This window comes from Tiliqua scincoides, chromosome 4 (assembly GCF_035046505.1).
Source record: "Tiliqua scincoides isolate rTilSci1 chromosome 4, rTilSci1.hap2, whole genome shotgun sequence".
NCBI classification, from domain to species: domain Eukaryota; kingdom Metazoa; phylum Chordata; class Lepidosauria; order Squamata; family Scincidae; genus Tiliqua; species Tiliqua scincoides.
In genome coordinates this window covers 69,544,486-69,570,950 of record NC_089824.1, presented here as the reverse complement: position 1 = coordinate 69,570,950, position 26,465 = coordinate 69,544,486, and the positions used below count along the sequence as shown (strand labels likewise).

Sequence of the window (26,465 nt, the reverse complement as noted above, 5' to 3'; positions counted from 1 at the left end):
AATTAAGGCAGGGGCATCCTGTCCAATCAGAAGGCCTCTGCCAAACCCTGCGCAGGGTACAGAACCACAGAGTCACAGAACCACAGAGTCATCCATCTCAAGTGGAGACGGACCATCAAGAAACAAAAGTTGTTGTTGAGTTCACCCCATAATAGCTTGTGTTCCCCTGTGGAAACTTTAGGTTTATAAGGCTTTATAAGGTTTATAAGGCTCACAGACCTCTTGTTTTCGCTGCTCATCTGTCTGCAGTTTTCTGTTGTTTGTGGATTGTGCACTCCATTACCCAAGAACCACTAGCCCAGCTGGTACCCAGGGCTCTCTTAGACCACTCTCTTCTTTTTTCCAACTTTTTCCCCTTCTTCCTCACACCCTTCCTTTGGGAGCAACAGCAAGCTCTCGTGCCAGTGCTACTGAACTTGGTCGCTGAAAACATATTAGATTTCCCCCTTGTATGTGACTTAGAGTGCACCTGGTAACAAGATTACTAACCCAATACAGGTCTTAGTGGAGGAATAAAACAGGAAATTCTGGAAATGAACCAAAACTTCAGGACTTGTCTACCCATCCTTATGCCACAAGTCATAAGACATCCTTGTGCCATAAGCCATAGTTCAGTGGATTGCATGATTTGAAGGCAGAAGTTGTGTACCTGCCATAGACCGCAACAGGGCAAAAGCCCGAGGTGCTGGTTGCTAGGACCCCGCGGAAGCCTCTCTAGGCTCCTGACAAGGGCGGAAACTGTGCTTCTAGAAAACCGGAAGCACAGTTTATAGCATGGGGGAAGGGGAACCTCACAGAGGCTTCCCCGACGTGGGCGGAGGTTGCACGAGGCTCCATGAGCCTCTGGTGAGTAGGGATGATTTCTGCGTAGGGCCGTGGCAATAGCCCACAGGGGGTGCCATCGCGGAGCTTTGCCCCGAGCGCGGGGCTGCGGTGTTCCGTGGCTGGGTCCAGGGTTCAGATTCTAAATTCTCAAGCTGAAAGGAATGGATCAGGTAGTAGTGATGGGAAAGGCCCCTCCCTGAAACCAGGACTAGCCTAAGCAGTTACAGACCTACCATAAGCTCTGATGGGGCAAAAACCCGAGGCACGAGCCTCTAGGGCCCCGTAGAAGCCTCTCTGAGGCTCCCGACGGGGGCAGAAACTGTGCTTCCAGTTTTCCAGAAGCACAGTTTATAGCATTGGGGAACCTAACAGAGGTTTCCCAACACGTTCTTGGGTCACGTGAGGCTCCGTGAGCCTCAGGAGGGTGGGGGGGCAGATTTCTGGGGTGGCCAGCAGTAACCCACAGGGGGGCACCATCGCGGACCTTTGCCCCAGGCGCAGGGCTGGGGAGGTCCACTGCTGAGCCTAAGATCTCCTGAAACTTGGAGAAGCATGTCAAATGCTGCCCTCCCTTACCCAATGATGTCCCAACCTCTGCTCCTCCCGCTGTCCAGTATTGTTGAAAGACCACTTTTCAACAAAAAAAAGTTAACAAAGCAGTTTGCAGAAAGAAAAAAAAAATCAAATAACTAAATGACTTTCTAGCTTAGCTCTCTCCTCCTCTCCGCATTTCATCTTCTTCCCTGTCACACTTTTCCAATCCAGAGAGTGGAAGGAGCAGTGGAGGCAAGTAGGCAGACAGAAGTGTGCTGTCTGAGACTGCAATTCTACTCACACTTACCTGGGAGGCTGCAATCCTATCTACACTTCCCACACTTCCACTCACCATTGAATATAATAGGACTTATTTGCTAAGTAGACATGCATAGGATTTGGCTCTAAGGCAGCTGCTTCAGTTGGCCTTGTGGATGGGCCAGCCCTACCTGAGACACTGGAGAGCCACAACCAACCAGAATGTGTTAATAAGGCAATGTCATATGTCATTCTTTATATGTCAGAATGCAGTTGTTGTACCTTTTCCAATAGAGGGTGTCCTGCCAAGGCACATTCAGTGGATTCTACTCCCACCCCCTCTGGGCTCACCCCATACCAAGAACTGCAAGTTTAGGGTTAAGTGGGCATGGGACCATTATATTCAGTATAATGATTTAAATGGATATTTATTTATTGGTTTTCATAGATTCAGTGTTGCTGCCCACTTTCAGTCCATGGGATGAGGAGGGTTGCCAGTGAAATAAATAAAGAACATTATACGACCTTTCCATCCTAACTGCAAACAGCTATAACAAATCTTAAGCTAGATATGGTCTGGAAAACACAGCTTTTCACATTTTCCCACTACCAACTCAATTAGCCAATTAAAGCTTGATGTTCTGGGCTGAAATGTATGTTATATTTTTATAAAAAGTTTCCATGAGGAAGTCCATGATAAAGCGTAGGCATTGTAAACACATTCTGAGTTGCTGCCTGGCAGCACCATGAACTGCAAACAAGGGCCTGAAATTATAAGCCGTGTCCCAAAGTCTTCCACTTACCTACACACTTCTTCTTTCTAGAACAGTGAGTCTAATCATTTTATTAAACAACCAATTAATGAAGCGACAATGGTGTAAACCTATACATGCCTACTCAGAAGTAAATCCCATTTATTTCAGTGGGACCTACTCTCAAGGAAGTGTGCTAAGGATTGCAGCCTTAATTGAGCACTCAAAATTTTGCACTACCCCTTACAACATAGGCCAATGCTTTCCCAAGCCAAACATCCTGTACCATTGGTAATTATGCCTACATCCATCATGCTCATGATGTAGCATGTAACGTGGGCTGTCCATGCCGCTGCCTGTATGTATAGAGACCTGAATCACATGGATCTTTCTCAAAAATATTATGATTAGAGAGGAAAGAGCACACCTGGCATTCTTACACGATCTTCATTCCAGGTAAGTATCCAAACTGGAACACAGCATCTTACTGAGGACAGTCTAGTGAACTGCCAGGAGGGGTTGGCCAGGTCAGGCATTGGGTGGTGGCCTATGCCCATGAGAGAGCCTACCTGGTAGACCAACTGCCTGAATCCGACCGCCAGAACTGGTTGGATATTGCAGATTCTACCTACTCAGGGCCCAATCCTAAACACTTTCAGCAGTGGTGCTGAGCCTCAGTGCCGGTGCAGGGTGTCGCAGATTTGCTATAAGGCACATCTGTGGCACCCAGAGATGAGGGGCCGCCAGTGTTGGGTCAGTGCCACTCAGTGCTGAGTTTCAGTGCTGTGTGGAGGGCCAGCCAGTGTTCCAGCAGTTTTGGGGCAGGAGGAATGAGGGAGTGGGCAGAATGGGGTTGGGGGAAGACCGGGTGGGGGGAAGAACCAGGCTAGGAAGGGATGAGACTGGCGGAGCTCTACTCCGCCAGATCCTGAACTCCATGATGGGCCAGATAGAGTTTCTCAAGTCTGCGTCAGCAAAATAGCCAGTGTAGACTTAAGAAGCCCCATTGCGGGGCTTGGGGCTTTCCCTGGGGGAGGGGGACGAAAGTCTCCTTTCCCCCAAGAAGACTCCCAGCAGCTTCCCAGCACCCACTAGATAAAATGGTAGATGCTTTGGCATTAATTTTCTTGGGGAAAAGGATTTTACTCAGATTGCACCTGGTACTATCACTGATGATCATTCATGAATGAGTTCATGGGCAGATGTATTTCTTGACTAACTGCGATATCCAGCACATGCGGAAATCGAAGGAGGTGTTCTGGTTTTTTGTTCCACGTTCTTAAACTTGAGAAGCAGATCTCTGTACAAATTGCTATCAATTCTGTTTATACTCCCATTCTTTCAATATTAGCCATTGTTCATTTCAATTAAATCTTTCAGATGTTTTTCAGCATTTTTTCATTTTGTGACAAAACAAAATTTATGTGCTACATTTATAGGTGTGAAAATGATAGAAAATGGTTTTCATGCTCTGTTGTTCACTGCTCAGAGTTTATCTTTTAAAACCTGCTGCAGATCAGTATTTAGGCATTTATTTTTCTACACAGGCTTCCAAAGCTAAACCACTTCAGGTGAATGCATCAATGTTGCTGGCAACCTTCAGTCTCGAGAGACTATGGTATTGCGCTCTGAATGGTGGTTCTGGAATGCATCAGTGAATCACTAACAATGAGAAAACTTTTCATATATGGTAAAGAGAAGATAATCTATGCTGAGAAGATCTCCCCTTTGGGAACAGTAGCATGTTTGCCCTCATCCCCCATACTGCCATAAGGCAGGGTGGATAAAACTAGCCCTTTGGCTGGCATGACTTTTTTGTGGGGGGAGGGACTTTGGCATCCATTCCTGTTCTTCCCCAAATGAAGTGGTATTTGAGCTCTGCGCAATGAAGACAGATGCTCCCTCTCTCCCTGGAAATCAGTGTGAGATTAGCTGGTTGCCTTTGGAGGTTGGGTAGAAATCATTTGCTCTCACATGATAAACGTATTTTTCACCTACTCCAGACTGATAGTGAGGGCAGCAATTAATTGACCAGGATAGTAATAACTAGCTAGAATAGTGTGGGATGGTGGGAATAAGTTTAGTGATGATGTACACTCTAAGGCAAGCAAGCTGTCAAAGCAATGCCCAGAACCATCCTCCAGAGGTCACCTCAGATGACTCAGATATGCAGGCTGGGGAGCTTCTGCTAGGCTTTGTAAGCCAGTCTCTGGTTTGGAATAGGTAGTACAACCCAGCTTCCTTGAACCTCCCTTCCAAGAGCTGACACTGAGAAGCTATTGACATTTTACAGTATGCAGCTTGGAGTCATCATGGGATTGCTCAAAAGGGGGGAGGGGAAGACATCCACTGTGTTTTGCCATCAAGTTATGAACCTCCACGAAAGGGGGGGCAGGTTTTGGGTGTCAGGAGTTTGAATCTGCTGCAGAGTATATTTGAATTGGATGTGCCTTATTCAGTCAATTGTAGCACTTGCTTCTGCCCTATAATGCAGCTAATTAGACTGGTTGTCTGTGTTTCATCAACTTTGCACCTATTTCCATGTACTGCATCTTTTGCATTCAGACGCAATTCGGCAGAGGACATGCTTATTACTTGCACCCAGTTGGGTCCCATGCAGGTCCCAGAAAGCAGAGCAGTCAATCTGTTCTTATTTACCATACATACCAGGTTACCATAAGATGTTCTACAGGTGGAGCAGCTGTTCAAAGTGCAGTATGTCCTTATATTTCAGCATCTCTGGATGAGCCTTAGGGCACAATCCTAATCCACTTTTCAGCACCACCATAAGGGCAATGCTGAGGTAAGGGAACAAACATTCCCTTACTTTAAGGAGGCCCACCCAACTGCAGGATGCAGCACACGTCCCACTGGAACTGCTATGCCAGTGCTGGAAAGTTGGTTAGGATTTGGGCCTTAGAGAGTAACTATGGTAGTAATTCCATGGGGCCATGGTAGGGTCTGGACAGATCACCTTCAAGGTACATTCCAACTCTAGCCATTTTATGCACCTATCATTTTTCTCATCTCTTTGCAAAAATTATGAAAAAACACATTTTTCTGAAACAAGGGTTTAATGACTTCATTTTAATGAATTTGTATAAGAAAAAATATATGCTGGGTGTAAAATGTATAATGAAAACCTTCCATTCTAAATACATAGCTGGTGAGTTACACAGAAGTCATACTGACTTTTTCTGGCATAAGTTTTCAAACAGACCTTCTTTCTTAAAACATTCTGCCAGTAAAATGACATTGTAGTATCACTACTGAAGGAGTCCTCTTCACCAGCCATTAGTACAAACAGAACTTCAATAAACGGAATCACAATAGTCAACATAAACTTTGAAATACTCAGTTTTTGAGCTTTTGTGCTTTTTAAATTTTTTACAAGTTCACTCACATGAAAACCCAGCATTACAAATAAGGACATCTATTGTTGTTGTTCACACATGTGTAGTATTTGTAGATTGTGGTGTGTCAATCTTGCTCTTACTTTCTTTCACATCATTCAAAGACGATCTGTTACCAGTCTGACATTTAAACACTTGTTTATAGGCCTTCCTAAAATTCTCAGAGAGGAATGCATATATAATGGGATTCACAGAAGAATTGCTATAAGCCAGGCAATGCGCTGTCACTCTGAAGATAAATGAGGCTTGGGTCAGAGGGAACTCTCCAAATTCAGCCCAGAGGTGTACGACATGATGCGGCAGCCAGGATATTCCAAAAACTACCACCACCACCAGGACCGTTTGTGCTGTCTAAGGTGGAAAAGGCAAAGCAGAGATTATTTATTAACAATTGAACAGGCTGCCTCACAATATATGCTTGAAAATAATATATTCCCCATGTGTGCCAGAGCAGCTACCCAGACTCACCAATGCAGGTAAGGCAATGGGGAAGACGGGATGGGGGAAGGGTTGAACAGGAAGGTGAGGGCAGAATGAGGTGGCGACAGGTACAAGGGACGGCAGAACATGGCGGCAATGGGGTGGTGGTATAGTGGATTGGTGGTCCACAAAGGGGGTGGGTTTGGCAGTAGTGGCAGCCACCAAATCCTAGCTCCCTTCTCAGATCCAATTCCACGGTGCAGATTCATGTGGATCTACACCAGTGAATTTGCATAGTAGTAGCAGACCCATCCATACTGTGAAGGCTTATTCCCTGGTAAGGAAATGAATGTTCTCTTACCCAGAGGAGTCCACCATGACGTCCCCTCCAAGCTGAATGCACTGGTAGCGGATAGCATCAGGCTCTAACAATGACTCCAATTTGGAATTTCCTTCTCCCTGGAGACCTGACTGGCCCTTATACTTACCTCCTTTAAAGTTCATTTTATATTGCTGCTTTAAAGGAGGCAGTTAAGACTTTTTGTTTCAGCTAGCCTTTTCTTGACTTCTCTGGTTTTTACTGCTTCTCCGTTGCCTGTGTTTTTGTCCGCTTGCATCTGATTTGATCACAGTTTGAATTGTTGTTTTAAATTATGCATGATTGTCCGGTACTTTGATACTTCTTCTAGTGAAGCTAGAAGGTGGTTTGAAGTATGTTAAGCACATGGATTGATTGATTGTCAGGATGGAATAAGTTAATTGGAAAGTATTGTATGTCCCTATATACTGAAATTTTAGCTAGTGCGACAAAGCAATCGGACAATCTGTGCTATACATTAAGAGTCACTCCACACTTAGAACTAATTTTAGGATATGTGAATTTACTTTAGTTTTTGTCAGAATGAAGTCAGACTGATTAGAAATAAAATTATTCCAAACCTGAAGGATGATAATTTGTACCTTTCATATATTTTTTCAGCTAGAAGAAATAAACAGGAAAAGGGAGTTTTGTGGGACCATTTTTCTGACATTGGTCAAAAACAACTCATTCTGTTCATGAATCCAACTAGCAGCACAATCCAATGTAGGACCGTGCTGACATCTATGACAGTGGAACAAAGTTGCACTGTCATCAATGGCTATAAGGTGGAACACTCAGTATCCTGCCAGCAACCTTTTTGAGTCTGCTGCTGCAAACGGTGGTGATGTTGGAGGCCCACTGCCCTTGCCAGTGATGTCTGGCAGACAAGGTAACCCAGCATTGGGGGCAGGGAGCAGCTGGGAGTGAGCAGGACAGGGTGGGGGGATGGGGGAACTTACTGATTGGGCAGGGGGTGGGCAGGTGTTGGAACAGAAGAGGGAGGGGTAGATCTTGGCAGCTCAGGTGTGTGCCAGATCATAATCCCATTCCCTTCCCCTTCCCCTTACTCTCTTCAGACTAGTACCACCAAAATAACTGGTGCAGATCTGAGGAGACCCAATGGAGTAGCAGAGGCTTGCCCTGGGATAAGGGAACAAAAGTGTCTTTGAAGAAACCTTGAAACTGCCCCCCTCCCGTAGAATACAGTGTGCATTCAACTGGCATGGCTGCATCAGTGGAGGGAGGGGCGGGGACGGTGGGGATTTCATTAGGACTGAGGTGTAAAGCAGCCATAGTTTCTAGCTTATAATTACATCACACTTCTCAATATGGGGTTTTTTCTGTCTTGGACTATCACAAGACTTGTAAATAACACTTAGGTAACCACAGATGTAACTGATGACATATTTGATCCTCTGCCTCTTCAACCTATCATACTTATGATAGATGATTCCTTCAGTAGGGGTAATTTTACATAATAGCCTGAAAAAATCCTTTGCAACATTTTATCCCATTATATCTCAGAAACCTGTATAGCACTATTGCAATTTGCAACCAAGGAAACACCATGTTGGACTTGTTTGTTTCATGGAACTGCTCTACGATTCACTCCTTAGAAAATAACAGTGCATGAAATACAATTCCAGCAAATATGAAACACATTTCTAACATCTTATTTGTGGTATTTATACATTATAAACATGATACATCACACTCCAGCCTGCCTCTTGATAACCTTTGGCATTTACTCATGAGTAAATTATGTACTTGTGGACAGACTTCCCTGCCTGCTACCTGAAGCAGCATCTTATGCTTGCTTATTTACTGTGTAAAAAAAAAAAAAAGCAGCAAAAAGCAGACCTCTTCTAGTAATTCAAGTGTTTATTGCTTATAACCTTGAGGAAAAGTGCATAAAACAATTTCAAAAACAAAAAAAACAAAAAAAAATGAACCAGGCAGAACTTATCTGAGTACTGACTAGTTCTGGTCAATCTATGCCTCAGGAGAAATCAGCCCAGTCACTCCAACAGACATCTGCTGCATAACTTTCACATAACCTTTCAAGAGTCTGAGGCCTTTGGGAGTTGACTATTCAAGAGGCCAGGCACAACATGTGACTAGACTTGCTCATTGGTAAACATCCCAGGCTGCTGTTTCAAGTAGAAGGTTAAAGCACCTATCTTTCAGCAAGTAGGTATCCTGGCCTGGCCGAGTATGATAAGTGGCAACTGGACCACCTACCCAGAAGATCTACCCATGAGTAAGGGCTATCACCTTTTGCTTGTACAGTACCTTCTTGTATCTCTCGTTGATTGTTTTGTACTGTGTTTTTGTGAATATGCAAAGAGCAGGCACAGGAACAAGCAGGGACAAATGAAAGCCAAAGGTCCAAAAGAACCAAATTTTCAGTGGTATGGATTCATGAAGATGCACATACAACAGCAGCCAGAATACTGCGCTCCAATGAATCCTTCTAAAAATCATACTGTATTTCATCATTATACATCAACAATACTCACCTTTTTCTTGGATGCTTCAGATTTCTTTGATATGTTCCTCAGTTTTTTACGCAGATGATTGAGGACCTGAAAAAGACAAATTTGCAACTTCCACTGTATTATATGTAACAAAGTCTTCTCAAAACTGTGTAACAGCTAGTTGAATTGAATGAAGAAAAATATAACATATTTCATTAAATGCAAGTTCTAACAGCTGAACATATAACTTTTCATTGCATGTACAGGTATAACCTAATTATCCATGGATTTTTTTACCTTCAGTTTTATCTCAATGCAATGAGAAGTGCCCTTTAAATTAAAGGAAAAAAATCCTTTAACAATAGCCTCGTTAATGCGAGAGGGCAGCTGGCTGACAATCCATCAATCATTCTCCAGGCACTTGGAATAGCTTCACTCTAAGGCAAGGCACTCCTCCCTTCCCCCTGAGCATGTGAAAGAAAGTGCTTTCTTAGCATTCTGGGTGAAGGGAGAGGTCACTGGCTCTGAGTGAAGCCTTTCTAATCACCTAGAGCAGTGATTTTCAACCTTTTTCATCTCACTGCACACTGACAAGGCACTAAAATGGTCAAGGCACACCACCAGGTTTTTGACAATTGACAAGGCACACCATGCTGCCAATCTCCCATTGGCCCTATTAATAAATGATCTTCCCCCAAATTCCTGTGGCACAGCTGTGGACCACTCGCAGCACACCAGTGTGCCACGGCACAGTGGTTGAAAATGGCTGACCTAGAGAGAGACCGATTGATGGATTGTCTGCCTAATAACTCTTTCTGACATCACAAAGGTCAGCAAGGCTGTTTTTAAATCACCTAGCAAAGGGACAGTTTTTTAATGGATTTGTTTTAATGTGATTTTTGCTATCCATGTGAGTTCTGGGAATGGAATCCTCGCGAATACCAAGACTCAACCTGTATTCAAAATATGAAGCACATAGCCTGTGATCCTCTGCTAACTTTTTACAATAGAATCTATTGCAATTTATGAGACTTTTTTCTAAATAATTATATTACTAATCAGAGGTAGACAAATATTCCAAGGCAAAGCCACTGCATCAATGCTGCTGCTAATTTCATACCATTACAGCAACTACACAACAGCTGCCAGAAAAATTTTCCCCTGGCAATGACTGCATGTACCAGCTGTAACTTGATTGCAGCCCACCAGGTGGATTGGCCCAATCATATAGAGAGTTTACATACTGGCTGTACACATTCCCCATGGCTGTTGGCACTAGCGTAAAAGCACTACATGAATGCTGTGATTCATGTGTTGACTGTCTATTGCACATTATAATCATGGCATGGAGCCGCTGTCACATGGGAGCCTTTTCTGTTCTTCCAATGAATGAACAGGATGAAACTACGATATTTTTAAGACTGCTATTTTAAGTCATTTGACACTAATGATTGCTTCTATTTTTGTAGTACAATTTTTTGATGTTAAAATTATAATAACAGAACAAGATGTATCAGTTATGAATTTGAGATTGGATACCACATTACCAAGTACTTTTAAGTACAGATATATAATGACAAATAGCCCAATCCTATCCTGGCTGCCAATGCCGCGGTACAGCAGTACAAAAACAGTCACTGCTGTATCCTGCAGTGCCCAGGAAGCAGCTGGAGGTCTAATCAAGATAAAGGAACACCAGTTCCCTTACCCTGTGCTGGGACCAGGTAGCCCCTATAGGACTACTTAGATCGCTGGTGCAGATTTGAGTAACCTGTGTAGGGCTTTCAGGCATGGAGGGGGGATGTAGGATTCTATGGCAGTCTCTGCTGCCATCCCCATCCCAGGCCTGAACCATCCTGGGCCACCCTTCCGCTCCCAGAGCCAGCCCCTCTCCCCCTTCCCCCACCCTCTCCCCATCCCAGAATGCCTTCCTGCCATCTGTCCATCTGAGCAGCACAGAGACCATGTGTCAACTGGCACTGGCCTCTCTGCCTGCTTGCTCCCTCTCCTAGCTACAGAGAAGTGCCTTGTGGCACTTTCACAACAGCCGTTACCTGGGCAGTATGTGCAAGAGCGGCACTACCCAGGCATAGGATTGGGTCCAAAATTGTCCCGGTCTAAAAATTAATATGAAGTATTTCAGTAACTAAGGGCACAATCCAGAGTCACCCTTGGGCTGCCGTAAAGTATGTTTGCACCTCCTCTAGAGTTGGTTGAATCCAGCCTCTGCACTGACTTGGGGATGGAGCAGGGTGATCAGGCAGCACGAGGTGGGGCTGGGATCCAGCTCTTATACTTCTGGAGGTGGCGCAAGTCCAAGGAGACCATTGGGGCTGTGGTGGCTTACTCAGGGGTAAGGGAAAGAGTTTCCCCTTTCCTCTGGCTGAGCCACTTTGGGGCCCTATCTTGCACTGTGTGGGGTCTTGGCTTGAGGAGGGACCCTCGTATCTGCAAGAGGCAGCGGTAAGGTACTGGAGGTTCTGTCTCCCAGAGCAACAGCCCAGCCACCAGGGCCTCAGCAGAGAATGTGGGGAGAAGGGGGGTTGTATCACCTGGGCCCTTCTTCCCCAGCTGCTAAGGCTTTTTGGCTCCTGGCCAGTCTTTGGTTCACGGGCAGGCTAGGTTCTGCTCCCTCCTGACCCTGACTGCCTTTATCCTTGGCCCAGCTGGGATATGCACATGACCAGCCCCTCCAGGCCCTGCCCCTTCCTCCATGGGAGGGTTAAAAGGCTGACTGGCTTCTCCTAGCCCCCCTTCTCACTGCTTATGATGGCCAAAAGGCTGGAGCCTGGTGTTCCCTCCTCCTCCTCCTGGCCTTGGAGCTTGTATCCTCCTTGCCTTGAGTTCCCCTCTTGCCCTACAAACCTGTTCCCTCTAGGTTTCCCCCAGTTAAGTCAGGGGGACCCTGACACACTGGATACAGCGCAGGCCTCCTGGCCTGCCTGTTTCACCACAAGACAGGATTGTGCTGCATGAATGGTGCAGAATTTCATTGGCTGGTTCCAAAAAAAAAAAAAAAAAGTTTCCCTTAATCTCTATGCCTCAAGAATAACTACAGTCCCTCAAAGCTGTATATCTGAAATATCTGATTTCAGATATCTGAAATCATTTTGAAGGGTTTTGATATTTTATGGTTAGGATATATCATATTTTTATATACCACCTTCCTGAGTGGATCCCTCGTAGCGCCAGAGAGAATGTGCCAAAGACCAACCCCTTACCTGGCAGCATGCCAGTCACCTCCATCTCTCCTATTCCTGGATTTGAAAAGGAAGAAGGGAGTGAAGAGGAAGTACAGTTTGGGAACCACTAGGCTATGTGTTTACTTCAACTGATTTTTCAGATAAAATCAATGCTAACTAGCAAAAACAAACAAAAAAACCCAGACTGGCAACAGAGTGATACATGTTACTGAAAATGTAAACTATGCATGACTATCTCCTGGGGGCTGGGGATAAGAATAGGCCCTCAGTTTGACTGTACTTGTCATAAGAGGTGACTAAACAGCCACGGGTTCATTAGCCTGGGAAGGCAGCTCATCTGAGAGAAAGAAAACTCTGATCCCAAACCTCCACTGCCTTGTGGCTACATTCAGTTATGGAAAAGGCTTCAGGAGTCAACCTCGAGGCAAAATCCGGAGCTGGAATCCCTGAGGCAGTTCATGGCTGAACACAGTCACGTTCTGGCAACTCCTGCGACGCCGCTGGAACCAACCGTATTGGCCTCTGCCTTTCCACTGGACCATTTCAGCGATGTGGAGAGGGGGATTTGCTGCATGGGAAACAGTCTATCCTCCATATCTACTTTACCCAGGCTTCGCGCACTGGACAGGACACTCTGTTCCAGAACCACCATTCAGAGCGCGATACCATAGTCTTCCGAGACTGAAGGATGCCAACAGGATGCCAACAGTCTTCCGAGACTGAAGGATGCCGAGACTGAAGCATCCAACAGCAGCACGACTATTATCTGGGTTCTCATCACTTGAAAGTGTTTTATCACACAGGTACAACCAACTAATTGGAAGCTGATACAGATAAGAGGTAAGTATGAACCTTGAGTTTCTGGAGAAAACACTACATAATGTGCTTTTCAGAGTAGCCAGCTGTGGTTGAGATCATTTGTTTTTAGTTCAACAGCAGCCTGTGAGAAAATTCCCAGAAGATGACTGATGGGCCTTACAATGCTTCTTAAATGCAAGTGTTATGTTAATACATATGCTTTTATAATCAGAATTATGGGTGGCTTTAAAAAATCGCTCTCTAAGGCCTGCTTATAAATGATGGTGCCCTTCTGAGAGTATTGTGAACAAACATATTCCTTTTTTACATCTCCTAGAAATAACAAAAGTACAATAAAGGCCAAATTGTATACAGGTGTAAGATATAGCTGCCAAACTACCAATTATACCATTCTCACTAAGCTCAAAATGGGATGTAGGAGACTATGATGGGGTCCAAATTGGAAAAAAGAGAAAAATAACAAGAGGCATATATGCTGCAAAATCCAATACATAAAGCACCACCAGTAGTAAGTTCAATTAAAGAAGTAAATATAATAATTTAAAGAACAACTCACAATCTCTTATATTTGGATGTGTGCAGTAAACAATTTCATGTTGAAAATAATCTGCCCCAATTGAATTTCTTGAGAAGTGAGCTTGCATATTATAGAAAAAAATGTATAGAATCTAGCCAAAAGGCCATGAAATGGTACAGATTGCTATTTCTGTGTCAACCTGAAATATATACAGACACTTGCATAGAAATGCCACAGATGAAATTTCTTGCATTTCACACACAGTTTATCGTTTTTTCCTATGTTTGTGTCTCATTTAGCTTATGGGCTTTTTTTAAGTGTTTAATCAACCCTTCACATAGTAGGTCATTTAACAATATCTGGTATACAGGTGCAGCCTGTTTATCCACAGATTTTTTTATCTGCAGATTTGTCTCACAGAGAATGGGGTGGGAAGGAAACTGAAAGTAGCACACACCTTTGCCTCCTTTGCCCTGAGCTGCCAAAAGGCTCAAAACAGGGAAATAGACCTGGAGCCCTGGAAGAGGTTCCCCTTGTGAAGGATCAGTAAGACTCCTGGAGCCCCTGAGCAGGTGGCTGGCTACAGGTGGGGTGGTGCACTAAGTTTTGCACCTGCAGAGTGCAAGTGGCTCCTACCTCGCCATTCTCCTCACCCCTGCCCACATGGCTCCAAAGGGGAGGGGAGGAGCTGCTTGCATGCTTTCCGTCTGATCTGGTCCGGAGATAGATGCCTTCTGTTGCAGTTCCAAAGGCCTGCTTCAGCAGGACAGCGAAGAAAATCCCAAACAAGGTTGGTGCAAGAACACAGCCCTGCTTCACTCCGCTTCGGATGTCAAAAGGGTCTGATGTGGAGCTATCAAAGACAACAGTGCCCTTCATGTCCTTTTGGAAAGACCTGATGATGCTGAGGAGCCTGGGTGGACATCTGATCTTGGGGAGAATCTTGAAGAGGCTGTCCCTGCTGACCAGGTCGAAAGCCTTTGTGAGATCTATGAAGGCTATAAAGAGTGGCTGTCGTTGTTCCCTGCATTTCTCCTGCAGTTGTCTAAGGGAGAATACCATATCAGTGGTGGACCTGTGGGCTCGGAATCCGCACTGCGATTCTGGATAGACGCTCTCTGCTAGTACCTGGAGCCTCTTTAGTGCAACTCGGGCAAACGTTTTGGTTCTTGTTAATTGCTCAACTAATAAGTTCTGCATTTCTTTGCACACATCACAGCTGTTGTTCTTGGAAAAGGAGGGTGTTAATTAGCCAAAAAGTGGGCATTAGAAGGGAGTTGCAATATTTGGACGGGACAGTTGCACATGTAGATAAACAGGTGGTGGCATTCCCAGAGGGGAGCAAAGCACTAGGTTTTGCAAGGTGCCTCATCATGGCCTGTAAACTGCCCCTCTCCTTACCATCAGAGCCATTTGAAGTGATGAGAGCAATGCAGAGGAGATGCCTCTCTATTGCTTTCACCACTTGGAATGGCTTCACTGGTGAGGGGGAGAGGCAGCTTACAGGGCATGATTAATTGTCTTGCAAAACTTAGTGCTTCTCCCCCTGTGGGAACACCACTGTAAACATTCAAATTCAAAGAAACAACTTTAGTCACAGTGCTCAAGAATAGTTGTTGATGCCACTTCTAAAGCAGCTACCTAAGTAGGTTTATCAAAGTAGGACCATGCAGCATTGCCCTCCTTGCCACTGGAAATACCTGGGCAGACAATCCTAACTTGCGCTGGAAAAGGCATGCCGAGTGGCCTGTGCTGTATCCAACACAAGGTAGGTGCTTGCTGGAGCGCAACTTGGAGTAAGGGCATATCCCCTTACTCCATGTCAGCCCCCAGTCACCCCTATAGGGCTAGTTGGCATATGCCGGGCTGACTGGAAGGGGAGTTAGGATTTGGCTTGCAGTGCCGTAGTCAGTTCCACCATCCTCCCAGCTGCCCAGCACCCTGCCCTCTCACTGCCACCCAGAAATGCACCCTCCTTACCCTTGTACTACCCTCCATCTTCCACCCCCTAAGCCAGCCTGCCTGGGCAGGTGCAAACATACCCCTTTTGTGCCTGGAGCCAGCGTCCAGGAGCCAGTGTAGTCCTCTGTGTCAGGCCAGCCAGCTCCAGAGTAATTGCAAACATGTTTACAGCATGTTTGTGAAACTCCCAGGTCTGCACAGGAAACATGCACATGCCCATCACCAGGTCTGGATTGTGCTGCAAATTAATCTAGAAATGGGCAGAGGCTTGGGTTTGTGGCAAGGAGTTCATTTACTAATTTAGAGCCATTTGAGTCCAGCAGGAGGGGAGACTGTAGTAGCTCCATCTCCCTCTTTCAACTGGTGCAAAAAGAAAGAGGGGGGCATTCTGGTTCTGGCATCCACAACATCCTCTCTGAAAAGAGAGAATAAAGTGTTCCAATCTGCCCAAAAGCTGGTCCTAGAGGTCTGGATTTCTAATTGCAAAGGTGGCTGTAGTTACTTGGTGGTGGTGAGATCAAGGTAATTTTGCATGTTCAGGTACTCTGTTTTTTACAACCCCTAGTTGATTGAGTCAAATCTTAAACTTATGCGACACTGTAACCCAATCCTATGAGATGCTGAATCAAGATGACAACTTATTATTAGGAGAAAATCTGGTAATTGACTGCTGCTGATGAAAATAAACACTACTACTTATCATATCCACCTATTGTGTAAAATAAATTCAGTATGTTCAGTAGAATAGAAACAGAACAGAAAGACAGACGACTAAATTATTTTAGATGGCATAAAAGAAGCCTTCATTGAACTGTCTTTCTAAGGCTATAATAATGATGCATTGAATTATAGACAATAGCAGAAATTAAGGAACGGTGCTTTAAAGCAGCCTCCAGAGATTTAGTAGCATTACTGTGTTAATTTTCTACTTATCCAGCCTTTCCATCCATTTACTCTCTATTCTCATGCAGTTCAGGGGGAAAGAGGTTCTCACAAAAAAGTATCACTGATGCTACTTTGTATGTACTTCTTATTAACAGATTCACTTTTATCCTTTCTTGAGAGCGAAGAGAACAGATTTTATTAGCTTTACATTTTCATAGAATTTTAAAATATCAAAGGTAGATAAATCTGTAGTCAACAAAACCTTTATTAGGCATAAACATTTGATAGGTGAGAACTCTGTAGATAAATCTGTAGATATATCACTAGAAGCTCTGTGTCCTAATGGGGCTGCCCATGCCACCGTACAGCACCATTGAAATGGCTACTGCTGTATTCCATGGGGGCAGGGAGGCAGCTGGAAGTCTCCTCAAGGTCAGAGAATATTAGTTTCCTTACCTTGCATTGAGTCCCAGCAGCCACTATGGTTCTACTAAGATCTGGGTCTACTCAGCTTTTTTTAGTAATTAGTTAACTGCTGTTTATAGTTTTTTATGTATATTTTATGCATTTTAATTGCTGTTAGCTCTCCAGGGAGAAAGTCCACACACATACACACACCCTCCAGAACTCAGAGTCCTCTAAGCCCAGCAAAAAAAAAAAAAAAAAAAAAAGCTGCTTCTAGTTTCTCTGTGAAAAAGGAAGTGATGTTTTTATTGCCTTATAAGGCACTGGGAGGCCCTGCGAAGTGCTGGAGGTGTTTTGAAGCCCTGAAGTTGCCTCTGTGTAAGCATGTGCATAGTCATGGAGAAGAATCACACCTTTTGTTTACACCAAACCTAGTGATGCCACTGCATTTAGGGTGGGCAAATGATGTTTTAATTTATTCTGTATGCTCTGGTACAGGAGAAGGTCCATCATGGGAGTGATGGAATGAGGTCTTGCACCAGGTGATACAAACCCTAGTGAAGCCTCTGACCACCACATATGGGTGCGCACATGTGTGTTCCCTGTACACATCAACATTATAGTCTGTTGCTACCTGGCAACACATGCCTCTGGGTTTAGGGCTTGTTTTCCATCCCCAGACAATTGACATAAACTATCACATTTAGGGTCAATCCTAACCCCTTATGTCAGTGCTTTCCAGCACTGGCATAGTGGTGCCAATGGGACGTGTGCTGCATCCTGCAGTTGGGTGTCACTCAGGGAGGTTAAGGAGTGGTCATTTATTTCCCACAGAAGACTACTTTTGACTCTTATGTTATAATTATGAACAAAGCTTTATCATACATTCCTTAATTGCAAATTGTTTTATTAACAGCCTAATCCTAACCAAACTTCCGGTGCAGATGTATCGGTGAGAGTGGAGCATGTGCAGCATTCTGTGGGGCGGGGGGGGCAGTCATGGAAGCCTCCTCAAGGTAAGGAAATGTTTGTTCCCTTGCCTCGGGGCTGCACTGCAACTGCATCTTGGTTAGGCTTGGACTGCAGTGCTACATATTCTGACATCTATGTGTACTGTGGTCCATGCTGAACAATTTGCAAAGGATATTGTTAGAACAATCTTCACTATCAACCCAAACCAGAGCCAGCATCAGGAGCAGCAGGGCCCAATGCAGAGCACTCACACAGGGCCTCTCACCCTGTGCCTCCGCATGGGCAATTCCATTCTGGGGTGGTGGCATGGAGCTCCTTCAAAGTGTGGGGCCCAATTTCACTGAATCAGCCAAATATGCCTGAAGACCAGCCCTGATCCAAACTATCTGTTCTGGTTCATGTAAATGGTTTTCATGGTATTTTTTTTCTTCTTTTGCCCAAGTAGACATGAGATACTGTACTTTGGCCATGGAAAACAAGCTGCTAAAACAAGGTATAGGGAGTCAGTCATAAGGAAAGCAGTCATTGGTAAAAGGCCTCAGTTCCATTCCTAGATGGTTGATAACAGAGCTGGTGAGAACATACTGCTATGAGAGCATTCAGTTCTCTGATCTGGCAACTAGCATGCACGCACACCTCTAATCGATTTGAAGCAATCCCATTAACGTCCTGAAAGCTCAAGAAGGGAAAACAAATCTTCCCCCTCCCTAACATAGAGAGCTGTCCTAACCCGCTTTCCAGCACTGACATAAGGGCAATGCAGCTCTAAGGTAAGGTAACAAGCATTCCCTTACTTTGAGGAGGCCTCTGTGAGTGCCACTCAATTGCAGGATGCAGCACACGTCCCATTTGAACCGCTATGCCAGTGCTGGAAAGTTGGTTAGGATTTGGGCTATAACTAATCAGAGCTATATGATGCAAAACTCTTAGCCCATCGTGGCAGAGCTGAATTAGAAAGATTATGGAACTGAATTTTTAGAAACCCTTCTCAGCGCTCAATAAGGGAAACTTGCTATGCTTCTAGATTACACATGGTATGGGGGCATATTTCATATTTTCAATTATCTGGTTAAAATTGGAAAGGTTGCCTTAACTTTACTTCTTGGAGCAAACCTCCACTAGCCTCCTTCTGTCTTTTGTCCAGAAGTTTGACTTTTACACTCCTATGCTTTCTTCTAACCTCAAAACTTGCCAAAGTGTAATTAGAATTGAAACTGGAACCTGCCAAAGTGATATTTAAAAACAGTGTAAATATATATTTTAGTGCAGTCTGATTTAGTTATGTTGTAGGAAGTAAACTTAGCCCCTTCGCATAAATTTTTAGGTTTAAATTTTATGTTAATTGCAAACATTATTTAACAGGACTTTTAATAGAAAGATTATTAAACATTATTTCACAGAAATTTAGAATGTTCTGAATTTCCTGTCAGGGGAGCATTGATTCTTTTATCATTTAATTAGCATCAAACAGCTCTCTTGGATGGTTGTTCAGTAAATTTTCCATATTACCAGAGGCACTGTATCTGCAGGGAGAGTGTCGTTGCAGACATCTCTCATTACTTCTTGGGCCACTCTGCACCCAATGCTATCCAACTTTCCAGTACTGATGCAGTTGTGTGAACAGGGTGTGTGCTGCATCCTGCTGTGTTGGGGGGGGCAGTCAAGGAAGCCTCCTCAAGGTAAAGGAATATTTGTTCCATTACCTTGTGGCTGCATTGGCACTGGAAAGTTGGTTAGAATTGAGCCTCCATGTGTTAACATATCTAGAGCTTTCTTATGAGAAATTTCTCTCTTATGAGAATTTCCTACTGATCAGGCTGAGGAAAAATTAATTCCTACTTACTAGCACTGACAGGAACATTAATTAGTGGCATGTGTAAACCAAAACGTATTATCTATACTGCAGCAAATTATTTTAAAGGTGTTACTATGATTAGTGATATTTTATTATTTTTGCAACCAGTAAGCAGGGCTGGAATCAACACATCAGCACAACTTGGGCTGTTGCCAGGGATCAAGTGTCTCAGGAGGCCCAGCATTAACATTTGCCCTGGCCTCCCAATGAAGGTCTGGGGTCACATAGCAAGTACGTAGTAACCACTGACTGTGTGGGCACTTGTAGTGGAATAGAGGAAGATCTGGTGAGGAGGTAGAATGTGGTGTCTGCAGTGGCCCCTTTAAGAGTTAAGGCCTGGGCTTTCAACAAAGGGTGTGTTGCACAGCTGCAGCCACTGAAGGCAATAAGGCTTTCAGGCATAAAAGCACCTGCTGAAGGGAGAGTTTGGTGTGGGTTGTAGAAGGATTGCAGGTTGGAGATAGGAGACTGACTGGGCGGGCTTAGTGACTTTGGAATCTGACTGTGACTTGGCTTATTGATGGACTTTGCCCTGGATACTCTGACTTTGTGACTAATGGACTGCTGGAACAGACTGCTGGGGATACTGGAGTTTGGTGTGTGGCTGCTGTGCCCAAGACCTGCTGAGGACCAAGGGGCTGCTGTAGTGGTAGCAGGCTGCTGGCAGGAGAGAGGACCTCTGCAGGTTGAACAGGCGAGCTACCCTGGAGGTGGGGTCCAGCAGGACTGCAGGGCAGAACCAGGGTCATTTGTTGGGGGAAAGAAGGGGAGCTAATTTGCTTAAAGTAGGCATAATTCTCCAGGTAGAGCTTGGCCTTGGAATCTGGCAAAACAGCACTCCTACTCATTCCTTGGTAATGGATATGGTAGTGGATATATGAGAAAAATAGAAACATCTACCACCACTCACCATTCAGATAAAAGGAGGGGAATCCACCAGCCTAAGAGACCCACTGGAAGGCATGCTGGCCTGCGCTGAATCCAGTGCAAGTTTCAGGCAGCCAGTGGCTCAACCATGGGCAAGGGGAAGCATTTCCCCTTACCCCAGGGAGAGCCATAGCCTCCGGAGACACATGGGAATGGGGTCCTGATCAGGCATAATGGCCAGGTCATGATGCCGCCGCCTGCTCCCCACCTGCTGCCTGCCCTCCCCCTGCCTTGAAGTCTTAACCCAAGGTAAGAGAACAAAAGTTCCCTTTCCTTGAAGAGATCTCCAGATCCTACCCTCCCCACCCCTGTATGAAGCACACACTGTGTTGAAGCATCTGCTTTGCAGGGGGGAGATTTATTTAGGATTTGGCTGTGAATTAGAATTAAAACAGTAAGGGCCCAATCCTATCAAATTTTCCAGCACCGGTGCAGCCGCAATGCAGCCCCAAGTAAGGGAACTAATGTTCCCATACCTTAAGGAGGCTTCTGTGACTGCTGCCTTACAACAAGATGCAGTGCATGCCCCATTGGCACAGCTACACCAGCACTGGAAAATTGGATAGGATTGGGCCCTCAGGCTGCAGTCCTAACCTCACTTTCCTGGGAGTAAGTCCCATTGAACACGATAGGACTTACTTCTGAGTAGACCTGGTTAGGATTGTGCCCTCAATTTCTTGCACAGGCAGCTAAACTTAGAGTAGTTACACTAGTCAGTATATCATGCCAATCTTTTATCAATGGGTGTTATGCCTTTACTGCAATATTTTTCTGTTTGGACAAGGAATTTGTTGATAGAATAAAAGCAGGACAGTGCTTGTATGCTAGCTTTGTTTTAATACATCCTCTGTAATTAAGGTTGCCCCTCTAGATCAGCCCTATCACCACAGACTGGAAGTGGCTATCCAGTGTTTCACAGCCCAATCCTATGCATGTCTACTCAGAAGTAAGTCCCATTTGAGTTAATGGGGCTTATTCCCAGGAAAGTGTGGATAGGATTGGGCTGTCAGATAGCAGTTTTCCTCTGCTCTACCTAGAGATGCTCTACTACTGAGTCACAGCCATTCCTTTGAATAAACATGCATAGGGTCCTGCTGCATGCCCAGTCCTGTCCTTTCCCCCCTGCTGGTGCAGTTGAACCAGAAACAGGTGTATTGTATCTAATAGGGAGGAGTTGTATTGGGAGGCTTCAGAGACAAAAAGGGATTTAAGGTCCAATCCTATGGGCTTTACCACCAGTGGTATGCACATACCACTGGCTTTGGGTGTTGCAAACATGCTGTAAAGCACATTCGTGGCACTCAGGGAGCAAGGACTGCCAGCGCTGGGCCAGTGCCAGTTGGTGCACCAGGAGGACCTGTCACCGGAGCAGCCCGTGGTAAGCTTCTCTGCCAGCTGGTGGATCAGCTTTTGAGGTGTGGGGAAGGCGGGAGGAGGGCAAATGCTCCCTTACCCCAAGGGACTCTAGTGGCTGCCTCAGCACCCACAGGATACAGCAGCGGCCATTTCAGCACCACTGTTTCTCTGGGTGCCGGGGAAAATAGGATTGGGCTGTTAAACTCCTTACACCTTTGTAAGCTTCCCTCTGCACAATTTTGCTAGTGCAAGTCCAAGGAGAGAAAGGGAATGGGGAGGCTATAGCAGAGGGGGATAGGATCCATTGTACACCATCACTGCTGGATCCACTCTGTTCTGCAGCCTGCCTCCCCCCATTACACACCCTCCATCAGTGGTGTAGCTAAGGGTGGGGTGCAGGGGTGGCAATGACACCAGGCAGCAAGCTTTAGGGGGCAACAAGCTTGACACTAGTGGCCAAAATTGTGAAAACCTTGGTAAGTACCAATAATACCATAATGTTATATATCAGTGGAAAGATAATGAATGCAATTAAAGAAACCACATTGGAATATCCTTATTCTATCAAAAGTTATGGCCAATTAACCAGAAATTTTTACTTACTTTAATTTTGTTGCGGGGGAGGGGGGGTGGTACAAAATCTTCTCTGAATCTAGGTAGCAGATGCCTTAGCTATGCTGCTGCCTTCTATGTTCAGTTTTGCCACTCCCTACTCTCATTTCACCCTCCCCCATCCCCTCCTGTCTCTCCTGCTGACTTATCTGCTCTGGCCAGTGGCAGGAGAGAAGATAATGTGGGGGGTCCTGACAGCATGCTACTGAGCACACAGCTGGAAAACACTTTACAGTGCTTTTGCAGCATTTAGCACTGATGGAATGCTTGTTCTGCCAAGCACTAAAGCCCGATCTAGTGGGCCGTCAATGTTGATACTCATCCTGGATCTTTTGTATATATCATAGATTAGAATTTCAACGGCTACATGATTAAAACAAAACATATTTAGCACTAACCATGAAAACTTACAATAGTTTCTATTTTGCAGTTTAGCACTATTATTATTATTATTATTATCATCACTTTTGTACAAAAATGGAGATTTCTGTTAAGAGAAACCATCCTCACAACAATTAAATGACTGACAGGCTCTGTTAAGTGAAAACTTTACATTCCTGTTGTGGTTAACATAATTGGTATATCAAATCATGCATGTAATATTCAAAGATTTCAGTTTATTTGAAACTTTGGGTTTCTGTACAAAAGCTGTGGTGTAACAGTTATTTCAGAACAATCTTGCTGTTGAAGAAACCAGTTCTAAAATCCATTGCTCTTTACAACATAGCCTTAGGTGATAAGGATTATTTACACACATTGAGAGAGATGTATTATTATAATAAATTTATGTATTAAGGCAACTGACTAGTTGACAATCTGTGTTCTAAATTCCACCAAAACAGCTGCGTGAATTGTTCTTCATTCAAGAGTGCAAGCAATGGCAATACAAAAGTGGACCTTTGGTCAAAATGAAGGGAGTTTTAATGAAATAATTGCATTTCTTCAACTCCTAGTACCTTTGTTCCCCCCCCCCCACTATCTCAATCAGTGAATCAGGATGTGCATCACTTCATCAGTGATTGCTTTCTACTTGGTAGGGATATTACTAAAGCCAATAGCAAAGTTCTCAGATATCTGTGATGCAGTGTTAGGGACACAAATGCCCAGCTGGTGCTCATTGCTTTCTGCCAGTACAATCCATATTCCATTGAAGGACAGGGAAACTCCCACTGGTATTAATAATGCTTAATAATAAGTAATAATACAATCCCTCAATCATTCCCTATCTGGTAAAAGACTCCAATTCACAGATGGCCCTTTGAATTGCAATCAGCACCTGGATATCAGTCCTGGTGATCTGAAGTACACCTAACCTCCTATCTCATGGCAGGTGATTCCCCACTGTTACAACACTCAGGTTTTCAATAGGAGATCATCCTACAAAGCAGCATACTGGACAGCTCAATGCTGTCACAAAGAAGTCTGGATAAGGGTTATATTTTTTTTTTGTCACAAGATAAGAAACAGTTCAATAATGCAAATATGCACCCTATCTTTGAAAAGTATCAGATGAAAAGTTTCATCTGGAAGCCATGTCAGGAACAGGTATGAATATGCTCTGAGTAAGTTGCCACAGAATACGTGGATGACTCCTGCATGACCAAAATGGAAAGATACCATTGTTGTAACCTACTAAACGTACTTGATTTGGTACATAAACCATGAAATTTTGTAATGCATGAAGATAACTCCAGATCAATGTTCATAATCTCTTGAGACTGATATATAAATTTGTCTGAACTAGTGCATATTCAGTGAAACCCTTGTTGCAACCACAACCTTGACATTTTAGTTCTAAGTCACACCCTGTATTTTTCATGCCTTATCTTGATATAGTATCCCTAAACAAATTTATCTCAAAAATAAACATACCTACTGTATTTGTAAACATCATTGACTTCCCTCATCTCCATGAATCCTAAATCACCTGTTACATGTTGAGCACATAGAATAACTATATTTTTAGCTTTGAACCTGACTTAGATGCTGTAACTCTACACACACTCTTTCACTATTTATGTAAGTGAAACACTTTCTCAGAGCTCTGGCTCAATATTATTAAAAAAAACTATTTTATTTTCATATAAAATGTACTGCAACTCATTTAGGACACTGTGTACATATACAATCAAACAAATTGCTCACTGTAATCTGACATGCTAAGCACTCTTTCACACTTTCTTATTTGGGTGCTGCAGGTGGAAATCCTCTATCACAGACATGCATGCATGCACACATGTGCATTGTATAATGTCCATACTCATCTATGTTAGCATAAACCCTTGTGTTCTGGAGCTGTACCCCCTTCTTATATACATGGGAAAGTGGCTGTTGCACACATATATACCTCTGTTTGTAGTTTATACCTACACCCACCTTAGCATAACAGAAGGAGATGAGCAGCAAAGGTAGCAGGTACCCAAAGACAAAGGTGCAGATCACATAGACTTTCTTGTGATGAAGATTGGGCCACACTTCCCAGCAGAAAGTCTGGTTAATGATCTCCTGGTAGACAATGCACTGGTGGTGAGCCACAGGTGAGGCCATGGCAATAGACAGCAGCCAGATGACCGCTACACCAAAAAGTGCATTGCGGGGCACTCGCAAGGATGAGGACAGCTGGGAGTGCACAATGGCCACATAGCGGTCCACAGACATAGCTGAAAGGGTGAAGATGCTGACCAACATGGAGACAGTGAAGAAGTAGTGGATAAACTTGCAGATGAAGGTGCCCAGCACCCAGCCAGGCAACATGTACACCGTAGACTGGAAGGGGATGCAGAAGAGCAAGTAGGCCAAGTCGGCAATGCTCAAGTTGAGGATGAAGATGTTGGTGGTGCTGCGAGGCTTGCCCGACTTGCTCCTGGCCAGCACTGTGATGACCAGTGAGTTACCCAGCACGCCCAGGGTGAAAATGAGGCCAAAGACAACCAGAGTGAGGAAGTTCTCGATGCCTATGTCGAAGGAGAAGTTGGCACCCTGCTCCTTGCCGGGCTGCTCTGGGGAGGGCCAGGAGGCATTGGAGCCCGGCCAGGAGAAGCCCCCGGTCTGGTTCATGGAGACAGCGGTGGCAGCAGCCGCCTCTCCGCTCATGCTCTGTGCAGGTGGAAGAGAAAGTAGACGAAGCCAAAGAGCCCAAGGCGGCCTCCTTCAGTTCCCTCCCATCTTCAGAAAGATGCCCTTGCCAAGCCAGCCCCCACCAGGAATCCATTCAGACGAGCCAAGTCCCTCTCCCCAGCCCGTGTGGAGAGAGCCCCGCAGTCCGTGCCACCAGTCCCTCCACAAGGCGCACGGCGGCGCGCGCCCGTCCCGCTCTTTTCCAAAGGGGAACTTCCCACAGCCTGGGCTAAGGGAGGGCAGGAGGCGGGGCGGCCAGGGGCTCTGTCCCTCTCGGCGTCCGGCTGCCAGCGCGGGACGCTGCCCGTGGGAGAGTCCCAGGCAGGCAGACACTCTGCTGAGCGCGGCGCTCCTCTCGCGCGTCTCTCTTCCCCGGTGCCAGGCGAGCCCGGCTTCCAGCAGCAGCCACTACTGCCAGCCGGACTGGGAGCTGCCTGGAGCGCGCGCTGCCTTTTCTCCTAACGCCCCCCTTCTAACTCCTCCCTCCGCAGCCTGCCTGCCTGACGCGCCGCGAACCCTGCCAGCGAACTCCGCGCCAGCCACTCCCTGGGCTGCCTCCTCACACTGTTGCTACCTCTCCCTTGTTGGGCTGCAGCCAATGGGGGGGGGGGGCAGAGAGAGGCTGAGGAGGCACCCAGTCCTATGCGTGCCTACTCAGAAGTAAGCCCCATTGGGTTCAACGAGACTTACTCCCAGGAAGGTATGGCTAGGATTGCAGCCTGAATGCGCTCTCTTTCTCACTCCTTCTTCTTCTGCAGCCCAGTCAAGCTGGCATAACCCACCTAGTAGTAGCAC

The 26,465-nt window shown here is 45.2% G+C and overlaps 1 protein-coding gene across 1 annotated transcript; it reads right to left on the bottom strand.

Moving 5' to 3' along the window:
- Positions 1-5,815: 5,815 nt before the first annotated feature.
- GALR1 (galanin receptor 1) lies at positions 5,816-25,646 on the bottom strand. Its single transcript, XM_066624447.1, has 3 exons — positions 24,930-25,646; positions 9,083-9,148; positions 5,816-6,133 (listed from the first exon to the last, which is right to left on the bottom strand). The coding sequence occupies exons 1-3, from the start codon at positions 25,644-25,646 to the stop codon at positions 5,816-5,818; spliced, it is 1,101 nt and encodes a 366-aa protein (XP_066480544.1).
- Positions 25,647-26,465: the final 819 nt, after the last annotated feature.

Excerpts from the sequence above, each read along its gene's own strand:
- GALR1 (XM_066624447.1), bottom strand. The coding sequence starts at position 25,646 with ATGAGCGGAGAGGCGGCTGCTGCCACCGCTGTCTCCATGAACCAGACC. Across the intron at positions 9,149-24,929 it reads TCTCCTTCTGTTATGCTAAG|GTCCTCAATCATCTGCGTAA; the intron begins GTGGGTGTAGGT and ends TGTCTTTTTCAG. Across the intron at positions 6,134-9,082 it reads CTGAAGCATCCAAGAAAAAG|ACAGCACAAACGGTCCTGGT; the intron begins GTGAGTATTGTT and ends TTTCCACCTTAG.